Genomic DNA, 14,507 nt, shown 5'->3' with positions numbered 1-14,507 from the left:
TAAGTGTGATGGGTATTTATAATCCAAGAAAATTAAAGAGGTAACGGAAAAGAATGGTGCACTACTCGCCCATGTGCATTCATCAACCTCCCATAACTAACTTTTCATCAAATATACAGATGCTGGTCAAATTCACATATTTTCATGTCCAATCAAATGTTACCATGTGGCCTTCATGGATACTGCAACTTGCCTCATATATGTGTGAATTAATAATTACTCTCTCCATCTCAAAAGCTTTTCTCGTTTGATATGTCGAGACTGTTCATAACATGAGAAAAATTATGAATTTATCTCATGTGCATGTGTAGCTTGCTCCAGAGTGATATGTATACTTTGTGTATATGTATTGTATTGTAACATGTATATAATCATATAATTGGAATTTTAATTATCTTGGTTGCCTTAGGTTGAGTTTTCATATGATATAAAGGTTTGTAGAACTAGGGTTGTTACTTGGGTGTTCTGGAATTAGATTAAGATTATTATTTGAGTGTTTCACAATCAGATTAAGCCGGATGAGATACCTAACATAGTAGGTTGTGTTCACTTCAATGAGATAGAATGGATGGATAATGAAATGAATTTTATACTTTAACATGGTCAGAGAAAATGTACATAATTTTCATTTCTTCAATCATCTCATTGCTATTATTTTAGCTAAAATTCTAACCTACATATTTTGGAAGGAATGCTAATTTCATTTCTACATCGTGCTTTTTTTTACAATTTTAATCACAAGAAATATAAACTCATTCATATTTACTCAGTATTATTTCACAATTTCTTCTTTCTACATAAATTTTTTATATAATTTTTCATTTCATTTTCCATTCATTCTATTTTATCCAAGTATAACTTTTCATTTCATTTTGCCCTCATTCCATTTCATCCAAGTCCATTTCATCCAGATGAACACAATCTTAGTGTGTTTTGGTGTGTCAATTTTGCTTTAGATCGGATCACGCTTAATTAGAGCATATTTCTTGTCTTGGAATAGACAAGTACTCCCTCCGTCCCATTTTAGTTGTCACATTTCTATTTTTGTTGGTCAAATTGACTAACCTTTGACCAAAAATTATAAGTCACTCTTTCATTATTTTAAAAAATTGAAAATTACATTTTAAAGTAGATTAAAAGTTATTTCCGGTGACACATATTTTGTATTTTTTTAATTGATAAAATATTAATAAATCTCAGTCAAACTTTGATTAATTTGACCAGCACAAAGTCAAAGGTTACAACTAAAATGGGACGGTGGGAGTACTATAATTAAGCACGGATTAGCTATACTAAAATTTTAGTTTAGCCGTTCACCACACTAATTTAATGACCACACAACTGATTAATGTCCTAAATACTCCGATCCAGAAAAATGACCCTCAAATATCATTTAGTAACACTACATCGTCTAGCGTTTTGGTTGTTTCCCAAAAACGCTAGACGATGTAGCGTTTTGTTAGGTTATCCTTACAGAACGCTACATCGTGTAGCGTCTAATCAGGTTAAACCTAATAAACGCTACACGGTGTAGTGTTTTGCTGGGTTTAAAACAGCAAAATGCTACACGATCTAGCGTTTTCATCTCAAAATTGAAAACGCTAAATTATCGACATCTCTGACTAGTATTTGAGGTCATTTTTTCCAACTCTGTTATTTTGAGTCTCACGATTCAAGACCATTTTTCAGTATATATACTGAACTATGAGAATATTAGAATGAACAATATACACTAAACGAATATACTATGTGAAATTCGTTAAAACGAGATGAATTCGCAGATGTTTGCCACAATGATAATTGCTCTAGGAGTTTCGATATGCACATACATTCAACACACGGATTACACACACAAAGGGGGGAGAAATGTAAAGACTAGTCCCTTTCCCAAAAGAAGAGGAGGAGATAAATAGATAAGGCCAGTAGTCTCTGTCTCTGCAACTTGAAATTATTCGGATATGGCCGTCACTCAAACCACTGCACTATACGTTGACTCTCTTTCTTATTCTTACATGTTATTCCTTTCTTCTTCTATACATCACATTGCACAATACTATACTCCCTCTGTCCCATTTTAACTGCTTTTTTAGAGAGATGCACACAAACCAATTTTTACATTTATCGTGATGTTTATTTGAATACTTTTACCTAGCTACCCCTAATAAAAGTCAAACTAAAATACCATTTGTATTGCATTGAAAATATAAGCTCCATTTAATGAGGGGCAAAATTGAAATTCACCTACCAAATAGTGTATGAAAACAAGGGAAAGTCACATATTTTGGGACAACAATCAAATTCTAAAAAAGCGGTTAAAATGGGACGGAGGGAGTACCATGTTTCATGCACCGAATTGCAATCGAGGAATTTACATTTGAATACTAATTATTCGAATTTTTTCTATGTTGTGCTTAAAGAGTATATATGACATCATTTAATCCTAAATATTGTAATGTACCCAAACGGCTCCAAGTAATATGATGAGAAAAGTTCTAAAATTATGTAAAACTCCTGACCATTCTAAATAACTATTCCCCATCCCACCAGGCACTGGGTTCTTTACATCGGAGACGGGGCTCAGTACGTATTTTAAAATCATGATTCAGTATAGTTTTGTAAGTTATTTTAAATATTTTTCTTTGAATAAAAACATAATGTTTAAAATTTGTATTCATAATAGAAATTTCAAAAATATTCTGAAACTATATTTAATTGGAGTCTTAGAATGTGTGTCCAACAGTAAAAAAAATATGTAAAAAATGAGTAATAGGAAGAGATCATTCAACTTTTGGCCATGATGTCTAAATATATGTTCGGTTTTTCTATGGTGTGCCCATGGGCACACAATAAGCACTAAATTTTATGAGTTTGGTGCATTCTTATTGGTCATCTAATCATAAATAAGGATGGCCCCCTGCATTTACACCAAGTCCACCAATCAAAATCCACTAAACTCCTCAAATTTAGTGTATAATGTGTGCCCATGGGCACACACTAGAAAGATCCATATATGTTTAACGGAAAAAAACCCTCTAAGGGCAAACCCAACAGTGGTCCAAAGGTCTAAATTTGGACCAGTTTCGGTCTAAATCTTCCCAACAGTGGCCTAAATCTTGGTTCAAATTTAGGCCGGTGAACAGTACTGGCCTAAATTTAGGCCGCACTATTCACCGACCTAAATTTTTTTAGTAATATAATAATAACTTTTTATTATTTGTATATCTACTTAATTAAATGATTTTATGGTAATATAATTATTAAATATTTATAAATTATATTTATATATATTTTTACTTAAATAATTATATATATATTAATTATGAAATTTAATAAAATTAAATTCTCTTAAAATAATTCAAATTAACAACATATTAAAATGCTCGATTTCAACAATTTCTTGGACAACATCAAAATTTTAAAATTAAAAAAGCTCATATTGCATTTCGAGATGCATTAATTGAGCATTTGTGGGAACTATATATTAATTCGGAGTAGTATTAAATCTTTGTAAATTTTATTTTAGTTAATTAAATAAAATGTTAACTTTTCTTTTATTTTCTTTGTTTAAATATAATGTTTTTCTAATTTAATGAATTTATTGAGTTTAATATTAATATGAAATCTTATATTATTGTTAAAAGATTAGAATAATAATATAAAAATTGTTAGAAGAATAAAATATTAATATATGAATTTGGACCAAAATTTAGGCCAAACTGTTGGAATTGAAAGATGGTTCGGTGTAAATTTGGACCAAGATTTAGGCCAAACACTGGTTCCACCGTAAGAGATGGCCTAACAACTTGATATATGTTGTAATGCTACACTATGGTCTAGCAAAAAGGTACTCCATGTTAATCCTTCTGGCTTTTTATTATTTGACGTTTTGACTTTTTGCACACACTTTTAAGTTCTTTAACCAAATAATTAAAAACATTATTTTTTTTTATTTTTTTCTTTGAATAAAAATATATAATCAAAATTTTAATTCACAAAAAAATCAATCAAATATAATATTTTTAACTACCCGGTCAAAGCACTTAAAAGTATGTGCCAAAAATCAAAGCGTCAAATAATAAAAAGCAAACGTAGTAAGATTTTTCACGGTTAAGAGCAAGTCCAACAGTGTCCTAAATTGTTGTCTTAAATTATAATTTAAGGCATTTGGATAAAATGTCTACTCCAACAATATCCTAATGGTGCCTTAAACCACTAGAATATCCAACAAGTGCCTCATTTGAGGTACCACTAAGCATGTTCTAAACCAATTTTCTCAATAAAATATTAACTTCCCGTCATTTCAACATCTCTCTCCTCCTCCCTCCAATACTAATTTAAATAAATTAGGGGTTTTTTTATTAATAATCACGTTTTCAATCTTATTTCCAAAAATACTACCTTATCCAATCTTATTTTCAAAAATACTACCTTCTCTAAAATATTTTCAAAAATACCGTGGTTGCATATGCAACCATATATGCAACTGAATTCCTGATTTCAAGTTCCAGTTTTCAAATGTCATTTTCGACCTCATATTTCGAGTCGATATATATATATATATATATATATATATATATATATATATATATATATATATGGTTGCATATGGGTTGTATTCAGTTGATTCTATTGTAATCTAATGGCCCCGCCAGGGGCACCCATACATCAGTTGCAACTTACAGTTTTCCGTTGCATATGAGGTTGCATATGAGGTTGCACGCAACCTCATATGCAACCTCATATGCAACTAAATGCAACTGAAAACTGTAAGTTCCAACTGAAGTATGGGTGCCCCTGGCGGGGCCATTAGATTGCAATAGAATCAACTGAATGCAACCTCATATGCAACTAAATGCAACCTCATATGCAACTAAATGCAACTGAAAACTGTAAGTTCCAACTGAAGTATGGGTGCCCCTGGCGGGGCCATTAGATTGCAATAGAATCAACTGAATGCAACCTCATATGCAACTAAATGCAACCTCATATGCAACTGAAAACTGTAAGTTGCAACGGATGTATGGTGTGCCCCTGGCGGGGCCATTAGATTGCAATAGAATCAACTGAATGCAACCATATGCAACTGAATACAACCATATGCAACTATATATGCAACTGTATTCCTGATTTCGAGTTATATATATATATATATATATATATATATATATATATATATATATATATATATATATATATATATATATATATATATATATCGACTCCAAAGATGAGGTCGAAAATGACATTTGAAAACTGGAACTTGAAATCAGGATTTGTAGTTGCATATATGGTTGCATATGCAACCACCGTATTTTTGGAAAATATTTTCAAAAAGGTAGTATTTTTGAAAATATTTTAGAGATTTGAAAATAAGATTGGATAAGGTAGTATTTTTGAAAATAAGATTGAAAAAACAATATACAAGATAATTCCCCAATAAATTATTAGTTTAATAATAAAACATAATTATAAGATATGTGTTGGAGTTCATGTATCAAAAAAATGCCCTGAAACACTAAGAGCATCTCCAACAGTCTCTTAATTGACTCCTAAATATTATATAAAATATTAGACTCCTAGTAAGTTAATACAAATTTAAGAGTTTCAACTCCAACAATATTCTTCATACTTGCTCTTAAGTTAATATTTTATTCTTGTTTGGACTTGTATATGACACAAACTCAAATGTAATCGGAGAAAATGAATATTTTATTGTAAAAAATAAGTTAAGAGCTTTGTAATGGCTCTTAACTTTGTGGAGAGAGGAGTGAGAAACAAGAGTCTCTCGGTGATACGAGAAGTTACTAAGAGTCTTTTGGAGCAAAATTTTCTTTTTCCCTCTTCAAATTTTAATTTAAGAGCTCATTTAAGATTTTTTTGGAGATACTCTAAGATATTACTCCCTCCATCCCAAATTAGATGAGCTCATTGACTTTGAGCACACAATTTAAGGTGCATTGACCGCATAATTACAATATGAAATTTTAGTTTAAAAAAAAAAATAAAAAAATAAATTTCGGAACTTGACGGTCAATGCACTTTAAATTACGTGTCCAAAGTCAACTAGCTCATCTAATTTGAGATAGATGGAGTATTTCTTATTGTAGGCCCTTAGAGCAAGTCCAACAGTGTCCTAGTTGGAGCCCTAAATATAATATAAAAAATTATGTCCCAGTAGTTTAGGACATATTCTACTAACTTCAACTCCAACAATGTGCCTTATTTTCACTATATGTTTAATATTTTATTATTAAAAGTTCACTTTCATCATTAAAACATAATATAAAATAGAGAGAGAAAGAGAGTGTTGGTAAAAATTTATTATAAAATATGGGATCGGGCAAAGAGAGAGGGTGCCTCAAAAATAGGGCTTAAATGGGTTGTCCTAGTGATATAGGGCATCACTAGGACATTGTTGGATCAAGTTTTTTCATCAAATACCCTATATTATGACTTAGGACACTAAATAGGGCAGCTGTTGGACTTGCTCTTAGTAGGACATTGATGGACTTGGTGCAACGTGCCCAGGCACCCCACAAGAAACATTAATTATGTTATGAACTCGCCGCTTTCAATTTTAACAGAAAAGATCAGTTTTTCACTAAAAAAGATGACATGCTTTGCCTTCTCTCTTTATTTCTCTCTCTAATACATTTGACCAAGAATATCACTCTCCAATTTCTTTTGAACATTTCGTTTCCGGAATCTAACACCATTCTCAGTCAACCAGATGCCCCAAGTCCAGATTCGACTGGAGAAAGAGGGGAAATTCCGCAGACTTGTCCAGAACCCTCATTAGTTTTTTTGATTGTTAAAATAAAATATACCAGTTCAATATGATAGTAATAATGTGCAATCTTTCTCCAAATTCTTACATACCTGTTCGATAAATTTAGCCATACATAAGAAGTTGGCTAAAATTATGATAAAATATTTAAATTGTATCAAATTTATTTATTATTTATTGTTTGTTATATAGTTATTGTCTTTTTTAAATAAAATAAATAATAAATAAACTTAATAAAATCTAAATATTATCATAAATATTAGAAGTTATAATTTTACTTTGAATGTGATAGCATTCAAAAATAATGTATAAAATTTCATAAATAATATTCTAACTATTTGAACTTACATTCCCAATTAAATCGGTGAACGAACTAATACATCAACTACTCTACACTCTATGATCACTTTAATTTTTAATCCTACGGCAAAAAGTAATACTCCCTCCATCCTGATAGATTGTATACATTATTTTTTGGGCACGTTTTTTAAGGCTTCTTTAAAATATAGTTTCACAATAATTTTTTAATTTTTATTCTTTTTATAAAAATTTGATGTTTAAAAAAAAATTGAAAAAACATTATATTACTATATTTTATTGATAATCGAAATCGTGCGTATATATGCCGTTGGGACAGAGGGAGTAGGGTTCATTTGTATTGTACACTAGAACGTCGGAGCTACTAGGGCCGACACGAAGCAGGGTGGTCACAAGACTCGCAACCTCCATCAAATATCCAACAGAACTCGGAGCCGTTTGACCCTTTATCTTGCGAAAGGGTAAGATTTATAAAACGGCTGCACACAATACGACGAAAACATTGAGTCTTATTTTTCTATGATTTCTTTCTCCTTCTTTTTGTTGTTCAAAATATCATGTGAGAGTAAACCTCCAAATATTATTGTTTGAAGAAATAATTTAATATCAGTTTCCAATTCAAAATCTTAAAGGTGTAACGGTTATCATTTTTCCACTTCTTTAACGTGGAAACGTTTAGTGTTTTGAAACCGAAACGTTATTTTATGTAGCGTTTTACTGTAAAATAAAATATCATGTTATGTTTTATAATGATTTTCAGATCTAAACACAAAATGATTTAGCTTTTTAAAAAAAAATCAAAACAATAGATTATCCAGCATTAATAAATGATATTTCGGACCGTTTTTCACAAATATGATATTTTAGACATTATTTGTGGAAAATAACATGTCCTCTATCTTTTCTTTGAATTGGAATCAGTAATGTGAACCTCTCTGATTAATTTTTAAAAATATTTTAGTGGTCACTCATTTGATTAAAAGGTTATTAAAATTTTTTTCAATAAATTTTGAATCAATAAGTTAACAAATTAATTTTGATTTTCTCTGTGGCTTGAATCAATGGTAACAATAGCCGATGTAAGGGGTTAAATGGCGTTTTGGTTACTTAACTGACCGGAAACTTGCAATTGGGTCATCCAACTCAAAAAACTTTCAGTCGCATCATTATACTCTTAAAAATTTTCATTCAGGTCACTGACCGTTACACTCCGTTATATAAAAATTTGATGGAAATCTGACTAGGCTTAAACAAATCCACCGTGGCATGTACAGTCAGCTGAAACGGCATTTTGGTCACTCAACTGACTACAAACTTGCAATTGGGATCATCAAATTTAAAAAACTTTCATTTAGGTCACTTATCATAATATTCGTTAAAAATTGAAAAAAGAAAAAGTTAAACGCTATCATGCAGCACTTTTTTTTCTCTCTTTAAAATTTCAAAACTTATTAACAAATGAAACAAATGCACACATATAAAATCAATAATTTCACCCACAAAAACTGAATCTTATTTATCTCCTATCATTTTATATATTTTAAGATCATTTGGAAAAACTCATTAAATTTTTGATGGACTTTATTTGTAAACTTTATACTTATCAAAAATTACTTATTTGTAAGCTTCATACTTATTAAATTTTTGATGGACTTTATTTGTAAACTTCATATTTATCAAAAAAATTTGAGAGTATAATGATGTGATTGAAAGTTTCTTGAGTTGGATGACCCAATTGCAAATTTCTGATCAGTTGAGTGACTAAAACGTCATTTAATCCTGAGGCAAGTCATATAAGTGGGGGCTGTGTTGAAGTAAAGTAGCTAGGCATGCCTATTCATTATTTGGCATGTTTTCTACTAATTTCCACTAATCTTTATTATTAATTTTATATGTATATAATTTATTATAGCTAGTTAGATTGTGATACTTTTCGGTTTTATAATTCACGAGTATTATGTTGATGTCGTTCCGTAAAATGAAAACCGGCACTTTTCGATGAGAATGTTTGAGAAGCTATAATATAGACTATTTTATTGAATATTATAATCAACTAATTTTTCGGTAAATTTATTTTTTGTTTTCCTGAAATATCTGAATTTGACTTTTGTTCAACCCGATAAATATTAGGACATGTACTCATTTTAAAAAAAAAAATGCAAAGTGGCATGCCATTTGAACATCCCTTGTAAAAAACCAGGCCACGTGTCTGTGGTAAGTTTTGTGACGAGTATATGACATGCAAGTATCCTCGATATGCAAAAATACTTCGTGTAAAAAATTTGGTAATTTTGTTTCATAAAATGAAAAGGGTTGGATTTTATCGAAATGATTTCCCGTATTCATACAAACAAATAGTACTAATTAGAATATTTCATATTAATTATAATATTATTTTGTGTAAAATTCTGTATTCAATTTTGTGCATGTAGTACTACTACGCTGATATTCATGAGTTAAACCGCGTAATACTAGAAAACAGATAAAATCATAGATTGCTTTTGATCTAAATAATGTATGTATTCTGCAAGTTAGAAATTATATAACGGATTTTCTGTGCACTAACAATCATTTTTTAGTTAGATTATAAATTTTAATTGGTTTCAATCTCACTACTAATGATGACACGAAAAACTCTGACAATCAACCTGTTTCGTGCAAATAAAAGGTGTACACTCGACAGATCCATAATACAAATATAGCAATGGATTTTTTTTAATAAGTGTTCATCACTCATTCTAATGATCACTTTTTAGGTAGGTAACAAATTTCTACGATTTTCAATAACTAAGATGATCCAAAAATATCCGCGGATTCATAAACATTATAAATTATAAGTTAACTGTAGTAAAATTGTACAACCGTATTTAGCAAAAAAAAAAAAAACATGTACAACCGTGACAACAATACAACGTGGCCCTGTTTGGGAATCAGCGGTTAACTGTTAGCGGATTGAATTAGATGTTTTGACTAGCTGATTGAAATAGATGTTTTGACTAGCTTTTTATGACACATACCAAAACCTATAACTCAAAAAACTCCTCAAAGTGGCTTTTTGAGCCCAAACCTCTGTTTTAATCCGCTAACTATCAAACACTGTCATTAGCGGAATTGAAATAGCCAAACCTTTAAATTACCCCAAACCTCTAATTTTTCCCCAAACCGTTAACTTCCAAACACGGCCATATTCTTATTTTGATATCATGAATCAACTCACAAAGTAAACTTCAGTCCCCTAAATCATATAATGTTCATCAAACTTTTTATTGTAACAAATGAATGTAGAAGATCAATAAAACTAGGAGGAAGTGGAATATGCAACAACAGGACTCCTAACTTGAAACGCCCCATCATCCCACACTAAAGAACCAGACAACACTTTGCTACCAACTTTTGCAGCAACTGTAACTGTGAAACTCTGTTTCTGGCCTATGGCGTTGAACGAAAGCACGCTAGGCTCAACTTTGATACTAAGTCCTGATGGAGCTTTTGTTACAGCCTTATAAGTGGAAGCTGGTGTGCCAACATTTGTTACAGTTCTGTGGAAGGTACGCGTAAATGAAGTGCCTGATTCCGCGGATAAAGCAAATGAAGGATAGTTCAAGTCCCATACTGTTCCATTGGTAGCTGAAGTACAAGTAGTGTTGTCTCCAGTAACAATTTGCAATGATTTGGAGCTGTAACCTTGCCCGCATAAGAATTTGATAAAATCTGCCTCTCCTGCATCGTAAATTAGACCAGGTTGTGCAGCTTTGATAGGATCTATCTGTCCTGACCCGTAAGCAAACTCAACATCAGTGTTTTTAGCAGCACTTAAAGTTGAGGCTACACAGGAAGAAAAGGGAATCAATCAGTGCATTATAAAATATCATCTTTTACATGTCCCTAGCAAAAAAATTGAAATTAATACCTGTTGTCATAAGAGCGGACTTAATTGCTGCTGGTGACCATGTCGGATGAAATGATTTAACATATGCAGCTGCACCGGTGGCATGAGGACAGGACATGGATGTACCGGATATAATGTTGTACGGGACAACCCTTTTGTCTCCGACTAATCCTGTTACTGTTGTAGCTTCTGACCAAGATGCCACGATGTCCACACCAGGAGCTGTTAAGTCAGGCTGCAAAATTGAAAAGAATTGAATGAGGCAGAGGAGACAGATCAAGGATAAACAAGAAAGTGATCATGGAACTATAGATAGATTACCTTGAGGAGATCGCTTGTAATAGGATTTGGCCCTCTTGATGAAAACGAAACAACAAAGGGAGCTAATGAATCTTTTACATCAATACTCTGTAAAATGGTTGCAGTTGGTTTACTGCATCATCATAAAATCATTCACATATTGTTATTCTTGATTAAAGTGTCGGATAACTGTAACTTCACAGAAATGATACATTACCTGGTCGTATTAATAAAAGTTAAAACTTTTGCTCCATCTTCTAGAGTAAGATAGGAAGTAGACAAAGGAAAGGAGAAAGCATGATCTTTAAAGCCCCCATCTTGCATTATTGTACCAATTGCCCCTGATTGCAATGCGCCCTCTCCATCGCTCAGCTCATCACAAAAGACTATCTTTCCAGCAACCGATGAATTATCCAATGAATCGGGGAAGCAGTACCTATTATACCAAGAAAATTCTCAATCAATATGTGGACTTATCAAAATATTTAAGTTCTCATCTTCTTAAGTACCTGGAGTCAGCTCCAGTGTAACCTGCTGCAGTGTTTGGTACATCACCACCATAAACTATTGGGTGTGAGCCACTGATGAAAGTGTTTACAGCAAAACCCTGCACATAAACAATATGTTAGGAAAATACGGAAGACAAAAATGATGATTGTACAAATATCATTATTAAGGCGGACATATATCCCTACCTGATAAAAATTTTTGTTGCCCAGTTGCACAAATGCTATGAATTTTCTATCTATGGTGCTGGCAGCAACCGAGAGAGACCAAGGCGAAAGGTTGGTAATTGTTGCAGGATCAGGACCAGAATTTCCAGCAGAATTGGATGTGAGTATCCCATTTTTCATGGAGTGAAAAGCTCCAATGGCAATCGGATCATCAAAATAGTCTAAAGCAAATGACCCCCCTACTGAGAGAGAAATTATATCAACCCCGTCTGCTATAGCATCATCAAATGCAGCTAAAATATCAGCATCGTAACAACCATCAGCCCAACAGATCTTGTACACAGCAAGGCGCGCTGAGGGAACCCCTCCACGAGCTGTTCCTGACCCAAGGCCAAACAAGCTTGCTTCATCTACTATTCCTCCGGCTGCTGTGGAGGCGGTGTGTGTTCCATGTCCCTCAGAATCCCTAGGCGATTTGAAATCACCTACACCTATTTCTCCATCACTTCTGTAGAACTTGGCTCCTATGATTTTGCTGCATTCCAAATATAATGAATTAAGCAAGCGTTTTATAAGCAGAATAAAGATTGCTGAACCGAAAGTAGACTAATTAATTTGATAACTGATATCATGGATCAATAGGGTCATCTCAAGAAAGATCACTTCTTTTCTTTTCTATTTCTAATTTCTGAAAGATTCAAGAAGTTTACTTGTTGCAAGTGAAATTAGAAGGTGTTTGGCAGCTGCCTTTCCATTTGCTTGGAGGTGGACCAAATCCTTCATCACTAAAACTTTTGGATTCAGGCCAAACACCAGTGTCTAGCATCCCAACTATAATATCGCTTTCTAACTTTGCACGCACAACTTCTTGTGGGAAGCCGATGAAATCCCATGATCTTGTCGTATGTAGCTGTTTCTTTCTGCTAGGGAACACTGACACTACACCTTCCATCGCTGAACAAATAAATCAGAACTCGGATTATCAGTAAAAGTACAAATATATACACATTCCTCATTAATCAGATCCATCTTGTCATCTAAATTACGTTTAGTACTCACTAGATAATCTGTTCCTCTCTTCCTCTGTTAGCTTCGCAACAAATCCATTAAAACTCCTCTTGTAGCTGTGGAGTAAAGACTGGGATGCCCTACGACTGATTGCAAGTCAATGCAGAAGTCATGATCAGGCAATATGAATAAGACTCTAGAATATAAGCTCACTAATGATTACTACCAGCACGACTTCTTTAAGTTAGTAATGCCTTAACAGTGATTTATTATGCATGTCTTAAACCAAAGATACACCTGCATGATGAAGAATTGTAACATTCTCTGTTGAGAGATTAATATACTCTACTTCATTCTCCAGAAGTTAAACAAATTATAAATTTAAATAATACTAACTATAACCAGACACACAATCATAATTTAAACAAGTAACAACCTGCCCACAACTTGTCGTAGAATGTTGGTGTGAGAGGCAGTAGCAGAGAAACCTCTGGCCTTAGGAAGATCACCCATGTACACAACATATACCTGAAACAATGATTAATATTGCAGACACTTTAGCATATACAAAATTTCAAGTGCTAATTAAAAGACAAGTAATCCCTGTTATTTTGATTTTCAGACTAGTTCATGCAATGCATCTTCGTAAACTTTACTGTGACCAGTACTGATAACTATCTCTTCTCTCTAAACATAAAAACATTGCTAGAGACATGCCTTTTGATCGTCATCAGACGCACCACTACAGCCAATGAGCATGGTATATGTGAAGCTGATTACCAGTAACCATAGTAGAGAATGTATGTGGCTAGCCATTGTGCTGGAAGGTTTTGTATTTGTTGCAGCTAACAGAGGAGGTATTTATACAAAGCTTTTCAGTCTGTAACATACTCGCATGTTGTGTAAATAACATTCTGCATTGGTTTCTCAAGATTAGAAATGCAATGCAATCGGTTTACCCGTCTCCAAAGAGAAACTGTCACAAGTCGCAAGCCGGCTTATTATATAATCAATTTCTGCTTGAATAAAAATGTGATCCTATGCAGAGTTACAAGAGCAAGTAAACTTCCCTCTCCTATTTTAATCACAATGTTATCCAAATAAAATCTAATTTTCTGGAAATTCCAATTCAAATACTCACACGCCTGTACGCTACCTATTATCCAGATTCCATTAAGAGTTTTTAGTATCAGGTTCTTCGTGTAAGCTCAAGAAAATCAGTATAGGAGGAATGTAATGCAGAAGTCAGATGTAGGTCAAATATTAATAACAAAGCTTTAATATGGCGAAATGATGTCATGTTGATGCGGAAAAACAGTCATCTCTGTGTCAGTAACCTGATTCTTTTGTACAGGATAGTACGATGTTGTCAGTTGGTCTCAATCCTGCAATGTATTTCATACTCCCTCCGTCTGACCAGGATGCTTACGTGCACTGTTTGCACACATTTTGAGGCTCTCATAAAATACAGTTTTATTACGCATTTTTAATTTTTTCTTTTTTGAATAAAAGTTTAAACGTCAAATTTTTT

The 14,507-nt window shown here is 32.7% G+C and overlaps 1 protein-coding gene across 1 annotated transcript; it reads right to left on the bottom strand.

The window, feature by feature from the left end:
* Positions 1-9,916: 9,916 nt before the first annotated feature.
* On the bottom strand, positions 9,917-13,849 carry LOC108213513 (cucumisin). The gene is made up of 10 exons (XM_017385312.2): positions 13,694-13,849; positions 13,413-13,504; positions 13,028-13,122; positions 12,679-12,922; positions 11,990-12,503; positions 11,804-11,901; positions 11,512-11,730; positions 11,316-11,427; positions 11,016-11,229; positions 9,917-10,930 (listed from the first exon to the last, which is right to left on the bottom strand). Exons 1-10 carry the CDS (start codon positions 13,790-13,792, stop codon positions 10,404-10,406), a joined length of 2,214 nt encoding a protein of 737 aa, XP_017240801.2. The 5' UTR covers positions 13,793-13,849; the 3' UTR covers positions 9,917-10,403.
* Positions 13,850-14,507: the final 658 nt, after the last annotated feature.

Source organism: Daucus carota, chromosome 3, assembly GCF_001625215.2.
Source record: "Daucus carota subsp. sativus chromosome 3, DH1 v3.0, whole genome shotgun sequence".
Classification (NCBI taxonomy): Eukaryota; Viridiplantae; Streptophyta; class Magnoliopsida; order Apiales; family Apiaceae; genus Daucus; species Daucus carota.
This window is presented reverse-complemented; position numbering and strand designations above follow the sequence as displayed.

Excerpts from the sequence above, each read along its gene's own strand:
- LOC108213513 (XM_017385312.2), bottom strand. The coding sequence starts at position 13,792 with ATGGCTAGCCACATACATTCTCTACTATGGTTACTGGTAATCAGCTTC. Across the intron at positions 13,123-13,412 it reads CTACGACAAGTTGTGGGCAG|TCGTAGGGCATCCCAGTCTT; the intron begins GTTGTTACTTGT and ends ACTTGCAATCAG. Across the intron at positions 11,902-11,989 it reads GCAACAAAAATTTTTATCAG|GGTTTTGCTGTAAACACTTT; the intron begins GTAGGGATATAT and ends GTTTATGTGCAG.